The sequence below is a fragment of the Chelonoidis abingdonii genome, chromosome 6 (assembly GCF_003597395.2).
Source record: "Chelonoidis abingdonii isolate Lonesome George chromosome 6, CheloAbing_2.0, whole genome shotgun sequence".
In the NCBI taxonomy this organism is placed as follows: Eukaryota; Metazoa; Chordata; order Testudines; family Testudinidae; genus Chelonoidis; species Chelonoidis abingdonii.
This window is the reverse complement of record NC_133774.1, coordinates 40,438,733-40,454,351: the sequence shown is the minus strand read 5'-3', so window position 1 is coordinate 40,454,351 and position 15,619 is coordinate 40,438,733. Positions and strand designations below refer to the sequence as shown.

Genomic DNA, 15,619 nt, shown 5'->3' with positions numbered 1-15,619 from the left:
TATGTACCACTATGGTTGATAAAATTGACATAAGAATATTAACAGAATGTTAATATGAATACAATTTAGTTTAATTACAGCATATCAAAAGTTTTTAAAAATCTTAACTCGTCTTGAGCATACAATAGCAGTTTCCATGAGTAAAAATTCATTTAAGGGCTAATCCATTAGGCAAGGAGACAACAAAATTCTTGCCACACAAGAGATACATGTGCAGGAGCAGCCCTTCCACTAGGTACAATCAAAGAGATTTCAGAGGTGTCTCCCAGGAAGGCTTTATACTGTTGTAGGACTCAGTGACATCACAAGAATGCTTCACATTTAGCAATATTAGTCAGTGCATAGTGGTTCAACTGGGTAGGTGAGTGTGGGGCTAATACAACAAGACCTTGAGAGCAACCCCTATTCCTGCTGATGTCAATGAGAACTGAGGGCATTTAAAGAGTACCTCAAAGATTAGAGCTATAGTATGGAAAAGGCAAATCCAAATAAGTAAAATCTCAGCATCTTAAATTAACTGAATAGCCACTGTCCTGTCTTAGAGCGAGAACCTCCTTGGCAGACCCTCCTCCCTGGGGTAGGGCACATGTGGAGAGCTATCGTGCCTTTGGTTCCATTAGAAACTATTTTTTTTTCATTTAAAAAAGTGAACTAAATATTGTTTTAAAAATCAAAGTGGGGGGAAAAATCTATTAGAAATGTTTGTTTTGAAACATGCAAATTGTGTGAAGTTTCTTTACTGCAAAGGCAGGCAAGTGGGTGGAAAAAGATACTGAAAATGGGAGATCAGAAAAAAATCTGATCCTGTAATCTACGTGTTGACAAGCTGTTGGGCTCCATCACTCCACCAAGTAGTAGATACTTGTCTTGGATTCTTCTACTTGACTGCTTTCATCAGATTAAGCATCTGGGATTTAATTTAACAGTTTCAGCTTTATTAAACTGTCACAAGAGCGGCCCCACTTTGATAACAGTAGCTGCTCCAATTATGGCTTGGTTTAGGGTTGACAAGTATAATGATTCATTCGTGGCACATGAGAAGCAATAAAAGGTTGTTTTGCATTACAGCTTTAAAAATGTGGGCACTTTTTTCATTTAATTTGTCACTTAGCTTTTGCTAAGAGGACATTTAAATTGCAGTAAAAGGCAAATGGGGCTTTTAGTTTAAATGTAATCCCCATATTTAAATGATCTGTAATGGCGTAGTGTTCGAGTGGGAACACTATTGTCTCACAGTGGGCCCTGATGGTGACATGTGACATTTGTATTCAGGTCCTGTATTATCCATGTGGCTAAAGGGCTTCCAATTTCATTTCACAGCCAGAAGCCTGCAGAAAACACCAATTAACTTGCAGATCCCATTTGCCGACAAAACTCAGCTTCTTCTCGATGCCTGGCATCTGGCAGTGCTCAGCATTTAATTCCAAAGCAAAGCCTTGCAGCAATGTGATCCCTGGGCTGGGGCACAAAGTCAAATTTCCCCCTTTTATTAAGAAAGAAAATCTTTTCACTTTCGTAGCTCAGAAGCAACTTATATTTAATTTTTGATGGATGAATATTAAAGAATTATTACTGAAGTCAAACTGAAGGGACTTTTTAACCTACGGATAGAGATAATTTTTTCAGAGCAGAAAGAGGGCTGACTGACCTTTTATTGAAATCAGAGTACTCAGTGCAACAGGCACTGGCAGACTTTTACTTCAGGGGATTATAATCATCTCAATATTCCTCTATTTTATCAATGTGATTTAATGGCAGACCAAAGGGGTTCATATCCTAATTAATAATGCCGCAATTTCTCAGTTCTGATCAATGATAATTGAGGGTTAAACTTTCTAAAATCAGCATGTGGTATTTTACTGAGGTACCATTTAAAGAACATTATTCCAGCTAAGAACTTTGAAAAGGTTATCTATGTGCCATTGTAGCAGGTGGGATGTATTGAACATATGAGTGTAATGATTCACACAAATCACTATAGGCACTATCAATCTCTCTAGCATCAACAGAAGTAAATAACTCTAATCTTAACATGCTACATCTGTAATCCTGACATCTCTAATGGAACATATTTTAGTTACGCTGGAGACCCTCCTTCACGAGTTTGTTTTCATTATATTCCTTTTAATTGTTTTTAAACACAGCGCGCTGCTTAATTCTAGACCTCCAAATTAGAAATTACTTGTGTGACCGCTCCAGTGCACTGTATCATCTCCTTTGGATGATGCTAGCCTCACAATGGATGCCAGGATAATAAAAATTGTCTTGCCCAACACCTCCAAACTTAAGGCACAATCCTGCTTCTGCTAAAGTCTAGGGGAGTTTTACTAAAGACTTGAATGGGAACAGACTCTCTGTCTCCTGTCTAACTTCTTATTCCAATTACCATGCAAGTGCCCACTGCATTGCAGGAAGCATTGGTTAAGTTTTTATGAAAGGATCAATCCAGTCACAGAATGAAGCTTATTACAATAAGCTTAAAAAAATATGCCCAAAATAAAACTGAAAAAATGTCCATATGCCTAATGGTTGGTAGGCTACAAAATTAAGCAACTCTTTATTAAACAGAACCCATACTCACACTGTACATGTGCTGAAGTCTTTCATAACTACAATACAAAAGCATTATTTACCCCATGAAATAATCAAGAGCTTAATTAACATACAATATTAAAAAAAAATTTGACTGTGATTAACACCACTGCAAGTATTTTCTTCATAGATTTAAGGGAAAAATTCTAATTTGTATATACCATTCTCAAAGCAGATCACTCTGAGCAGACAAAAGGTAAATATGTTGTTTTACCCTTATATATAGCATGCCTAGAGGAAAAGAAAGAATCAGACATGCTTCTGATTTCAGGAGATACAATCAAATTTGTTACCCCTGAGCATCTGTATGAGATCTCCCTTGCCACTGTCGCACAAACAAATAGCTGGTCCTCAGTATCACCCTGCTCTTCATTCTGCGGATCACTGTTTTTCCTTTGGGCTTCCTAATACCCTTGTCTTCTTCAATGCTCATCTCTCTCTCTCAGGTCTGTGTCTTCACTATGAAACAACAAGTGTATTCTTAACCCTAGTGAAACCCCTAGTGAAAACAAGGCAGTTTGTAAAGTCCACATGTCAGCAGGTTAAGACTATGAGGAAGTACAGTCTGATCAACTCCAAAATTTCAGGGAACATTCTAGGCATCAGTAGGAACAGCTCTATTGATTTTGGTGACAAGCAGAAAATTGGAAAAGCCTGATTTCCACACTCTGCCCATTTGGTGCTACACATAGAGGAGTACTGTGACATAGAGGTAACTCAGCCACTCACCATTCACTCCAGGTCATCTGCATACTTCAATAACATTGGTTGAGTCAGCAAATAAAACTGCAGGTCAGGACTGAGGTGCCTTGATAGAGGGTGTGCATGGGTTCAGAACCAAAGTAGAGGAGACTGCATCAGATCAGGAGCTATCATGCCTAATTAGAAGTGAGGATGGAGATTTCCACTGTGACGGCCCACACACACCATGACTGCTTCAGACAAGATCATTTTACCTTTGACAAAACAGTTATAATTCATCTACACAATGCCCCCACTTGGTGCTTCAGGCAAAGAGATTCTTCTATTTGCAGCACCAGATGGGCACTGTCAAGGGGTGACATGGCCAACGCAGGCAGCAGGGTGAGGATTAGGGTTACTTAGAAAGTAATGACTGACTCAGGGTATGACTACACGACAGCCACAGACTAGACACTTCTTATATCAATGGAAGCAGTTTTTCTATCTTTGTAGTTAATCCAGCTCTCTGAGAGGCAGTAGCTAGGCTGACAGAAGACTTAGCCGCATCTACGCCTGGGGTTATGTTGACCTAACTACAGCACTCAAGGCACAAAATTTTTCACAACATAGATTCATAGCCTGTAGGACTGGAAGGGACCTCGAGAGGTCATCGAGTCCAGTCCCCTGCCATCATGGCAGGACCAAATACTGTCTAGACCATCCCTGATAGACATTTATCTAACTTACTCTTAAATATCTCCAGAGATGGAGATTCCACAACCTCCCTAGGCAATCTATTCCAGTGTTCAACTACCCTGACAGTTAGGAGCTTTTTCCTAATGTCCACCCTAAATCTCCCTTGCTGCAGTTTAAGCCCATTGCATCTTGTTCTATCATTAGAGGCTAAGGTGAACAAGTTTTCTCCCTCCTCCTGATGACACCCTTTTAGATACCTGAAAACTGCTATCATGTCCCCTCTCAGTCTTCTCTTTTCCAAACTAAACATAGCAAGGGCAATCTAATTTTTAAGGGCAGACTAGGCCTGAGTTATATCTGATGTCACAATGCAACTGCTCAGGATCTTCTGCCTGTAGCATTAAATGAGCACAGTCCAGAGGAAATTGCTGATATGAAACTTAAAATGAAGAGAAGAGGAGTGGTGACTTAGACAATTTATTACAATATAGATTTAGCTGCAGTATCCTGTAAAATTGCGACAGGTTCCAGGATAGCCGGTTCCAGGATAGCCCTTCCCAGCACCTACTAGCTCAACCTACATAAGCAACAAAGTATGCATTCGTCTAGTTTTAAATATAGCTAAATTGTTACTTTCAATTAAGCATATGTCCTTTTCTTTAGCAAAAGCTGCTTTGTTTCGCCATCAAGTCAAGATGTCCAAGCTGCCATTTCTACCCCTCGCTGTATACCAGAAATTCACAACAGTTCCAGTCCCTTCTAAATTGAACACTTAAGCCTACAGAGACCACCAGTTTCAGTTTTATAGAGTATCCTAATAAGCCTGACTTTTTTAAATGTCCAATTCTTCCTTCATTCCTTAGACTTCTGTAAGACATTTAACTTGGTACCACAAGACATTCTGATTAAAAAACTACAATGATATAAAATTAGCACTGCACATATTAAATGGATTAAAAACTGGCTAATTGATAGGCCTGAAAATGTAATGGTAAATGGTGTATAGTCATCAAGTGGGAGTGTTTCCAGTGGGGTCCTGCAGGGATCAGTTTTTGGCCCTAATCTATTTAACATTTTTATCAGTGACCTGGAAGAAAACATAAAACAATCTGTGATAAAGTTTGCAAATGACAAAAACTGGGAGAGTGGTAAATAATGGAGAGGACAGATTACTGATTCAGAGTGATCTGGATTGCTTGCTAAACTGGGTGCAACCAAACAATATATGGTTTAATACAGCTAAATGTAAATATACACATCTAGGAACAAAGAATTTAGGACATCCTTACAAGAAAGGGGACTCTATTCAGGGAAGCACTAACTCTGAAAAAGATTTGGGGGTCACAGTGGATAATCAGCTTAACATGAGCTCCCAGTGTGATGCTGTGGCCAAAATAGCTGATGTGATCTTGGGGTGCATAAACAGGAGACTCTTGAGGAGTAGAGAGGTTATTTTACCTCTGTATTTAGCACCGGTGTGACTGCTGCTGGAATACTCTCTCCAGTTCTGATGCTCACAGTTCAAGAAACATGTTGATAAATTGGAGAAGGTTCAGAGAAGAGCCAAGGGAATGATTAAAGGACTAGAAAACATGCTTTATAGTGATAATCTAAATACATTGAGCTCCTTGAGCCTAACAAAGAGAAGTAACAATGGGCTCTTCAGTCTAGCAGAGAAAGGTATAACATCATCATCCGATGGATGGAAGTTGAAAATAGACAAATGCAGACTGGAAATAAGGTGTACATTTTTGACAATGAGGGCAATTAACCATTGAAATAATTTATCAGGGAATGTTGTGGATTCTCCATCATTGCTGATTTTTAAGTTAAGATTAGAGGTTCTCTAAAAGCCATGTTCTAGGAATGATGGCCTGTGATACACAGGAAGTCAGACTAGATGATCACAAGGGTCTCTTCTGGCCTTGGAATCTATGAAACATATATGTACACAGCATATAATTTTAATTCTTTGCATTTACCCAGTTCATCCCAGAGTTGCCTATACTTGTCAGTCATTGCAGTGCCTTGTTGCCTCCAAAGCGACAGACGAGGGTCAGCCATGAACTGTTCCGTTATCAATGTCAACATGCGAGCGCCATTAGAGTCTCTCATCTTTAACATCTCTCGCACCTAGGAAACAAAAAAGGTCTTTTAATACAAGCTTGAAAAAAGAAGCTACATAATACTAGTGAAATACTGAAGTTTATGCTTTCACTCCTCCTCCCTCTTTGAGACACATACACTATTAAAAAAAAAAATCTCATTGTCAAAAGTTTTAAATGAGAACTTGACTACACTGAGTTTGTTCAACAGTAAAAATGATTTTAGATCACTGTTAATGTCCCACTGCAATTTCTGTTCTGAATAGTTTTTCCACAAGAAATTTAGACTTACATTAAAATGTATGCCCCAAGAATATCACACACAGTTCTCCAAAACTTTGGGGAAAAAAAGCTGGTTATGATAAACAAGCAGATTTTAAGGCACATCAAGTTATGCTCCATTGATGGAGAATTCTAAGTAACATAATGCTGTATTAATAAGGGTTAAATTGGTTTAGAAATGACTGCATTTTCAGTAATTAATCAAATATGGGCTTGACAGAGGAAAACAAAAAGGAAGGAGACCCAAATGTAACCCCTACCTTTGCAAAAAGCAAATTGAGCTGCTTCCCTGATCCATGGTATCCACCCTGGGAGAGGAAGAGTTTAACTTGCTCCTGGACTTGTTCTTCATCCAAGTGCCAACAGTTTTCATCATCTATGCTAGCACCTGCTGTTGGGTCAGGAGCACCTACAAACAGCAGCGAAAAAATTATGGTCTAAATAAAGATTATAGGTTCATGATGGAAAGCGAGGGAGGGAATGAAGCAAAAGGAGGTCAGAAGTACAGAGGGATTTTTTTGGACTTGGGATCTCATGTTTTGGGTATTGTAGCTTTACCTTATTAAAATAATTTTTCTCAGTACCCCAATCACTCAGAGAAGAGGAAGGGGCTCCAAGTAATAATATTTAATAATTAACTACAAACTAAGCAAAAACCTGTTTAATTACAAGGGTTTTTACAATAAAAAGTTTCTGTAATCTGATGTCTTATGTCAGTTTCACAAAAAAATATAGCACGATACCTGAAACAAAGGTATTCTGGAAAGTATAAAGTGTGGCTCTACTCTAAGGGTTCCGTGTTCATGATCTAAGTAAAGTTCATATCAAACATTTTCAATTACAAGATTTTTTTTTCTTGCGAGAACTGACAAACCAGCTTGAGGTTCCCTTTTAGTGTACCAGTACATAGAAGAAAAGGTTCTCCAAGCCAAATTATGTTTCCTTTAGTATTTCTTCAATCACAGTGTCTTCAAATAGTGTCTTCCATGACACCTGTAAAACACCCAATGACTTCAAAAATCTTACACAGATATAAGTGATTGATATTTGGTGTACAATTCTGAAACACAGCAGAAGAACTCATAAGTAATCATGTAGAGGGAATGGATCTATTGGTTAATAAGCATTTTTTCACAGGCTAGGTCTTCAACAGTAATCACAGTTACTTTGAGTGTACCTAATGGAGTTAACTAGGGTGACGAGACAGCAAGTGTGAAAAATCGGGATGGGGGTGGAAGGTAATAGGCGCCTATATAAAACAAAGCCCTGAATATCGGGACTGTCCCTATAAAATCGGGACACCTGGTCACCCTAGAGTTAACTCCTTTTAAGTTAGCCTATCTTGAGCAGCTACACTGTGGGTATGTCTACACTACGGGATTATTCCGATTTTACATAAACCGGTTTTGTAAAACAGATTGTATAAAGTCGAGTGCACGTGGCCACACTAAGCACATTAATTCGGTGGTGTGTGTCCATGGTCAGAGGCTAGCGTCAATTTCTGGAGCGTTGCACTGTGGGTAGCTATCCTGTAGCTATCCCATAGTTCCCGCAGTCTCCCCCACCCACTGGAATTCTGGGTTGAGACCCAATGCATGATGGTGCAAAAACAGTGTCGTGGTGATTCTGGGTAAATGTTTTCACTCATTCCTTCCTCCGTGAAAGCAATGGCAGACAATCATTTTGACCCTTTTTCCCTGGATTGCCCTGGGCAGGCGCCATTAGCACGGCAAACATGGAGCCCGTTCAGCTTTTTTTTTGTTTGTTGTTTTCCTTTTACTGTCATCGTTACGTCTACTGGATGTTGCAAACAGAGGCGGTACTGCAGTGCTACACAGCAGCATTTCATTGCCTTTGCAAATAGCAGAGACGTTATCAGTTTTGTTCTGTACCGTCTGCCATGCCCTTGTAAATTGTAATGACATGACAGTTATCAGTCGTTCTGTACCATCTTGCGCTGTCATGGGTACCCCTGGCTGAGGTCAGCCGGGGCACAAGACAAAATTGGAATGACTCCTTGGGTTATTTCCCTCCTTTCTGGTATCTAAAAATAGAGTCAGTCCTGCCTAGATATGGTGCAAGTGTACTAGAGAACCAGTGTACCAGATGAAGCAGAGAGCACAGCCACTCCGTGTCAGATCCCGCAGAAAATGATGAGCTACATGCATCAGGGGTGCCCTGCAACAACCCCACCTGTTGCTTCCGCTCCCCAACCCTCCTGGGCTACTGTTGCAGTGTCCTCTCATTTGTGTGATGAATAATTAAAGATGCAGGAATAAGAAACACCGACTTGTTAGTGAGATAAAATGAGGGGAGGCAGCCTCCAGCTGCTATGATGAGTCCAGGCAGGGCATTAAATGGTGCGAGAGATGAGGAGCCCAGCATCCTGCTGCTATGATAGTCCAGGCAGTACAGAATCTTTTCTTCACATGAAAGGGATGGGGGCTGATGGAGCTCAGCCCCCAGTTGTTACGATGAAGACGGTTACCAGCCGTTCTGTACCATCTACTGGGATATGACTGGGAGTCATTACTTATTTTTACCCAGGCGCCCCGGCCGACCTCACCTGAGGCCAGCCAGGAGCACTCATGGTGATGATGACGACAGATGCATCATATCATACCGTTTGCCACCGGGGAGGGGAGGGAGGGGAGAAGGATACTGCTGTTTACTGCGGCACCGCATTGTGTCTACCAGCAGCATGCAGTAGACATAGGGGACATTGAAAAAAGTCAAGAAACGATTTTTTTCCCCTTTTTCTTTCACCGGGGCGGGGGGAGGGTAAATTAATGAGCTATACCCGAACCACCCCGGACAACGTGTTTGACCCTACAGGCATTAGGAGCTCAGCCAAGAACGCAAATACTTTTTGGAGACTGCTGGGGACTGTGAGATAGCTAGAGTCCTCAGTACCCCTCCCTCCCTCCATGAGCGTCCATTTGATTCTTTGGCTTTCCATTACGCTTGTCACGCAGCACTGTCTGTGGACTCTGTATCGTAGCCTAGAGATTTTTTTCAAATGCTTTGCCATTTCGTCTTCTGAAACGGAGCTCGATAGAACAGATTTGTCTCCCATACAGCGGTCAGATCCAGTATCTTCATATGGTCCATGCTGGAGTTCTTTTGGATGTGGGACTGCATTGCCACCTGTGTTGATCAGAGCTCCACGCTGGGCAAGCAGGAAATGAAATTCAAAAGTTAGCAAGGCTTTTCCTGTCTACCTGGCCACTGCATCCAAGTTCAGATTGCTGTCCAGAGCGTTCACAGTGGTGCACTGTGGGATACCGCCCGGAGGCCAATACCGTCGATTTGTGGCCACACTAACCCTAATCTGATATGGTAATATCGATTTCAGCGCTACTCCTCTCCTCAGGGAGGAGTACATAAACCGGTTTAAAGAGCCTTTTATATCGATATAAAGGGTCTCGTTGTGCGGACAGGTGCAGCTTTAAATCGGTTTAACGCTGCTAAAATCGGTTTAAACGCGTAGTGTAGACCAGGCCTGTGAAACAGCACTCACACAACACAGAGCAATTTTATTACCGCAGAGAGTATCTGTATGAGCAGCTGACAAGATGTGCTAATGCAAGTTTTAGCCTATATCCTTGACAGGCCAGATAACTTGAGTTGAAAGCTTGTGTGTGCGTGGATGTAACTCGAGTTAGTAGCAACACTCAAGTTATCTACAAAGCAGTCAATCCCAGAGTCAAACTGCAATTTTATTCCCTGTCTAGATTAAAATTTAAAAGTGATATGATAGACCAGGGGTAGGCAACCTATGGCATGTGTGCCGAAGGAGGCACACAAGCTGATTTTCAGTGGCACTCACACTGCCCGGGTCCTGGCCACTGGCCTGGGGGACTCTGCATTTTAATTTAAATTTTAAATGAAGCTTCTTAAATATTTTAAAAACCTTATTTACTTTACATATAACAATAGTTTAGTTATATATTATGGACATAGAAAGAGACCTTCTAAAAATATTAAAATGTATTACTGGCACACGAAACCTTAAATTAGAGTGAATAAATGAAGACTCGGCACAACACTTCTGAAAGGTTGCTGACCCCTGTGACAGACCAAGTTAATCCCACTGAATAGCTAACAGCTTCTACAACTCTAATCAAGACAAAGCAACTATACTTTAGAACATGCTCAAGTGGTTGAATTAAACGCTTTACCTTGACCAGTTCAGCACATTCTAAAGTACAACTGTTTTGACTCTGAGTTCTAGAGCCTGTTAGCAATTCAGCCATGTAACTCGATGTAACATTTCACCACTTAAATCTTAGTCTAGACAGGGCCTAAGGGTATGTCTAAACTGCATTAAAAACCCGCAACTGGCCTGGGTCAGCTGACTCAGGCTAGCGGGGCCCAGGCTAAAGGGCTGTTTAATTGTGGCATAAATGTTCTGGCGTGGGCAGGAGCCCAGGCGCTCGGATCTGGTGAAGGGGGAGGGTCCCAGAGCCACAATTAAACAGACTTACTCCAAGCCATGTGAGCCTGAGTCAGCTGAAACGGGCTGGTCATGGGTTTTTAACTGCAGTGTAGACATACCTTAAGTATCCTTCTGTAACCAACACTATAAAAATAGTACATTAACTAGAAACAAAGGTATCAATTCTAATACTTTTTTCCAGTAAGTGCTGAGAAGTTTAAAAAGAAGACAGAAAGTTCTCCAGAGTTTTTGAATTAAAAATCACTACTTCAATTCTAATGATTTAGTAATTTTTTCTCCATTCTAGCTATGCCATGCAGAAAAGCTTATAGATGGCTGAAAATCTGGTTGAACCTCTTGAAGTGAGCTCCTTCTTTGACTAGTGAAGACAACTGGAAGATTTTGAGGAGCAGAGAGGTATATTGTATTCCACTGCTAGTACCTCAAAGCCAAAAATCTTATAGCTTGGAGTTCCTAATGCTTGAGACCTTAAGAACAGGAATCTTGTGGGGATTGTATCCTTAAATAGGTTTTTAAATTGAGAGAGAAAAAACTGTCCCCTTGAATATGTACATACAACTCCCACTGACTTCCAGGGGATCTGTTTAGAGTGTGTGAAGACAAAAATTGAGCCCAGAATATTATGAAACGAAGGAATGAAAAACTTCACTCTAGAAGTCCTTCTCTCATTACTCTGTTCATTTTAAGGGGCTTTCAATCCAGTGCACTACATGAAACAAATGCTGACAAGTCTTCAGTTGTATAAAATGAGATAAAAAGGGAAATCAAGCCACGGGAGAACAGGCAGTGCAGCTGTTGCAGTAACTCAAGTTTTTTGTATCACCTTGTAAAATAGCTTAAGTATTGCATTGCTCCAAAACACACAAAGACAACTACTTATTGCACTTGTCATTTATAAAACACAAAACTTGTTTTAAAATGAACTGGCTGAGATAAACTATAATTTAAATTCATTTTTGTGGGGTTAGTTTTAATTGTATTAAAAGAATTTAGTAAGTTGTCACAGCTAAACTTGGCTATTTGAGAAAAACCAAATCCTTTCTGGAACTATTTACATTTTATCAAAAGCTCGTAAGCCAGTTTGTACTATAATGCTGAATTTCAACAAGGATATTGTCATTCCTAGAGAATCCACATCCTGTCACTGGAACACTGGTATCAGATCAGCCCAGAACTGTAACAATAACATTGCCAGAGAGTTCCCCAATACAGGAGTAATGAACAGGGCAGTTTTGAGAGGGAGTTCTCTTCAGGTGAAGGAGGAGTGACTAGGTGACCCTTGGGGTGAGTTTGACATCTGTCCGTTGTGTGCTTTCTTGATTGAAGTGTATAATGTGGTCTATTTAGCAGGCAGTGTGGTTACCTGAGGCCAGGGGTGGGCAAACTTTTTGGCCTGAGGGCCACATCTGGGAATAGAAATTGTATGGTGGGCTATGAATGCTCAAAAAAATTAGGGTTGGGGTGCAGGAGGGGGTGAGGGTCCTGGTTGGGGGTGCAAGCTCTGGGGTGGGACCAGAAATGAGGAATTCAGGGTGCGGGAGGAGTGGAGGCTGAGGGAGTGGGGTGCAGGGGGGGGTGAGGGCTCTGGCTGGGGGTGCAGGCTCTGGGGTGGGGCTAGGAATGAGGGTTTTGGGGTGCTGGAGGGTGTTCTGGGCTGGGATCGAGGGGTTTGGGGAACAGGACCATGGCTGGGACAGAGGGTTGGTGCATGGGGAGACGCTCAAGGGTGCAGCGGAACTTAACTCAAGCAGCTCCCACAAGCAGTGGCATGCCCTTTCTCTAGCTCCTATGTGGTGGGGCAGCCAGGTGGCTCTGCACGCCTCCGCGTCTGCAGGCACCGCCCCTGCAGGTCCTATTGGAGCGCCAGAGGGGACCATTGGAGCACTTAGGAGCTGGAGCGGGGCCATGCCGTGGGTTCCAAAAGCCATGTGATACAGTCCCCGACCCTATGCCCTGGCTGGAGCAGGACCATGCTGTGGCTTCCGGGAGCCTGACCCGGATCTGCCTTGCAGGCCATAGTTTGCCAACCCCTGGCCTAGGCTGACAGCTTCCTAGTGAGGGGTTAGTCTGCCATCCATTGAGCCCTGATCCTTTTAGGATCTCTTGACAAGGGGGCATGGCTAACTCAGGGAGAACAGCCAGCCCTTAAGCGACTAGAGGACCTAGCAAACAAGGACAGCAAAAAGTTTTTGGAGGGAGATTAGAGCAGGAGCATAAAAGCCAGATACACCTAATAAATATTCTCTAAAAACTTAGGCCAATAACTGACCCTTCCAATCCCCTCCTCCGCACAGAAAACAAACACAACCACCCTTCCGCCAAAAAAACCCCAAATCCTGCAAGAGTAAAAACAGTGAAGCACAAGTCCAGCAGCAGAGTGGGGGCTATTCAGTTTATTGCAAAGAATGCAGCATGTATGATTACCTGCCTTGTAGGCAGGTGGCGTATGTATGCATTTAGTGCAAGGAGCTCATGGCCCTCAGAGACCACGTACGGGCTCATGAGACCAGAGTGGCTAAACTGCAGGTGCTAAGGAAGACAGCAGTACATAGGTGAGACTTTCTGGGACACAGCAGAGCAGTCCCACCCCTTAATCTGGCAGCTTCTGTGCTGTAGAGGAGGATCAAAGTCTTGGGGAAGGACTATGTAAAGCTGGAGCAGAGGGAAACATTCCCATAGTTGGGGATCTGCCTTTCAGATGATGTCATGATATCGCCTCACATTGAGGATCCTCCTCTGAGGGAAGTGACCCCAAGTTATTTGGAAGAGACAGGCAATAGTAATGCGGGATTTATTAGAAATAGACAGTTGGGTTTGTGATGACCGGGAGAACTCCCTGATGAATTGCCTGTCAAGTGGGAAGGTTGTGCATCTCTCAAGACATCTAGACAGACTTATGTGCTGGGGAGGAGCCAGTGGTTGTGGTACATGTAGACACCAATTACATAAGGAAAGGTAGGAGAGAAGTCCTGAAGGCCAAATTTAGGTTACTAGGCAAGAGATGCAAGTCCAGGACCTCCATGGTACTATTCTCTGAATTGCTTCCAGTTCCATGTGCAGGTCCAGTTAGACAGGCAGAGCTGCATGGTCTCAATGCATGGATCAGACGGTGTTGGTAGGAGGGATTTAGGTTTATTAGGAATTGGGAACATTTTAGGAACAAATGAGACTATACACGAAGGATGGCCTCCACCTAAACCAAAACGGAACCAGACTTCCGGCATGTAAAATTAAAAAGCTCATAGAGGAGTTTTTAAACTAAGGCTTAGGGGAGTGTTGACATGTGTGGAGGAACACACGGTCCAGACAGACACATCCCTTCGGGGAGGATTTATTAAAGGGGATATTCTATATCCTCAAGAGAAGAGGACAGAAGCTGATAAATTACAGGTAGGAACGTAAGAGAAAGTCAAGCAAAAGAGAGTTCCATTCAGTTACATTACATGAAGGCAGACACCTAAATATTGAAAGATTTTTTAAGTGCCTGTACACAAATGCTAGAAGTCCAAATACTAAGATGGTGAACTTGAGTGCTTGGTATTAAATGAGGATACTGAAATAAAAGGCATCACAGAAATTGGTGGAATGATGATAATCAATGAGACACAATAATACCAGGGTACAAAATACATAGGAATGACAGAACAGGTCATGTTGGTGGAGGAGTGGCCCTATACGTAAGAAAGCATAGAATCAAATATAGCAAAAATATTAAATGACAAACTCGACCATACAACCTCTATGGATAGAAATTCCATGCTCGAATAATAAGAGTATAGCAATAGAAACATACTAACAATCACCTGACCATGATGGTGACAGTGATTGTGAAATATACTCAGAGACATTAGAGAGACTAATAAAACAAAGCCCAGTAATAATGGAGTTTCATCTATCCCTACATAGACTAGGAACATGTCACCTCAGGATGGGATACAGAGATAAATTAATGACTACTTCTTGGAGCAGTTAGTCCTGGAACGTAGAAGGGGAGAGGCAATTCCCAATTTAGTCCCAAGTGAAGCAAAAGATCTTGTCCAAGAGGGGAATAAAGCTCAACTATTCAGTACTAGCAACTATAATGTAATTAAATTTATCTCTGTAGGGAGAAAATACCAAAATAACACACCATAGAACCATTTAACTTAAAGGTGATGTATACAGAAATGAGGAACTAGTTAAACAGAAATTAAAAAGAACTGTCGTAAGATTGAAATGCCTGCAAACTGCATGAAAACTTAAAAAACACCATAATAAAGGCTCAAACTATATCTATACCTCCACATTTAAAAAAAAAAAAAATGAAATAGGACTAAAAATGCCATCATGGCTAAACAGAGTAAAAGAGGCATTTGGAGATAAAAAGCCAACTTTTAAAAATTGGAAATCAAATCCCACTAAGGAAAATAGAAAGGAACAAACTCTGTTAAGTCAAGGTATAATTAGGAAGCCCAAAAAAGAATTTGAAGGGCGACTAGCAAAAGACAAAAACTAAACAGCTTTTTCTTTTCTTTTTTTAAATACATCAGAAACAAGAGCCAGTGGTGATCAAGGTGATAAACGAATAGTCAAGGAAGACAAGGCTGTTGTAGAGAAGCCAAATGAATTCTTTGCATCAGTCTTCAATGCAGAGGATGTAAGTGTATGTCCCATACTTGAGATAGATTTGTTATCTAAAAAGAATGAGGAACTGTCCCAGATTGAGGCATCAACAGAATATGTTGTAGAACAAATGGATAAATTAAAACAGATTTAAGTCACGCGAAAAAAAGCCAACAGTGTTAGGAACCATTAAGAAACGGAT

General features: G+C 41.4%; 1 protein-coding gene across 1 annotated transcript in view; it reads right to left on the bottom strand.

Moving 5' to 3' along the window:
- Nucleotides 1–15,619, bottom strand: part of ZSWIM6 (zinc finger SWIM-type containing 6) — a 162,172-nt gene that overhangs the window by 49,267 nt on the left and 97,286 nt on the right. Inside the window, exons 3-4 of the mRNA XM_032801157.2 lie at nucleotides 6,617–6,765; nucleotides 5,952–6,102 (exon numbers count right to left, since the gene is read on the bottom strand). Of these exons, the coding sequence (XP_032657048.1) occupies nucleotides 5,952–6,102; nucleotides 6,617–6,765 (300 nt within the window). The remainder of the gene's footprint in view (nucleotides 1–5,951; nucleotides 6,103–6,616; nucleotides 6,766–15,619) is intronic.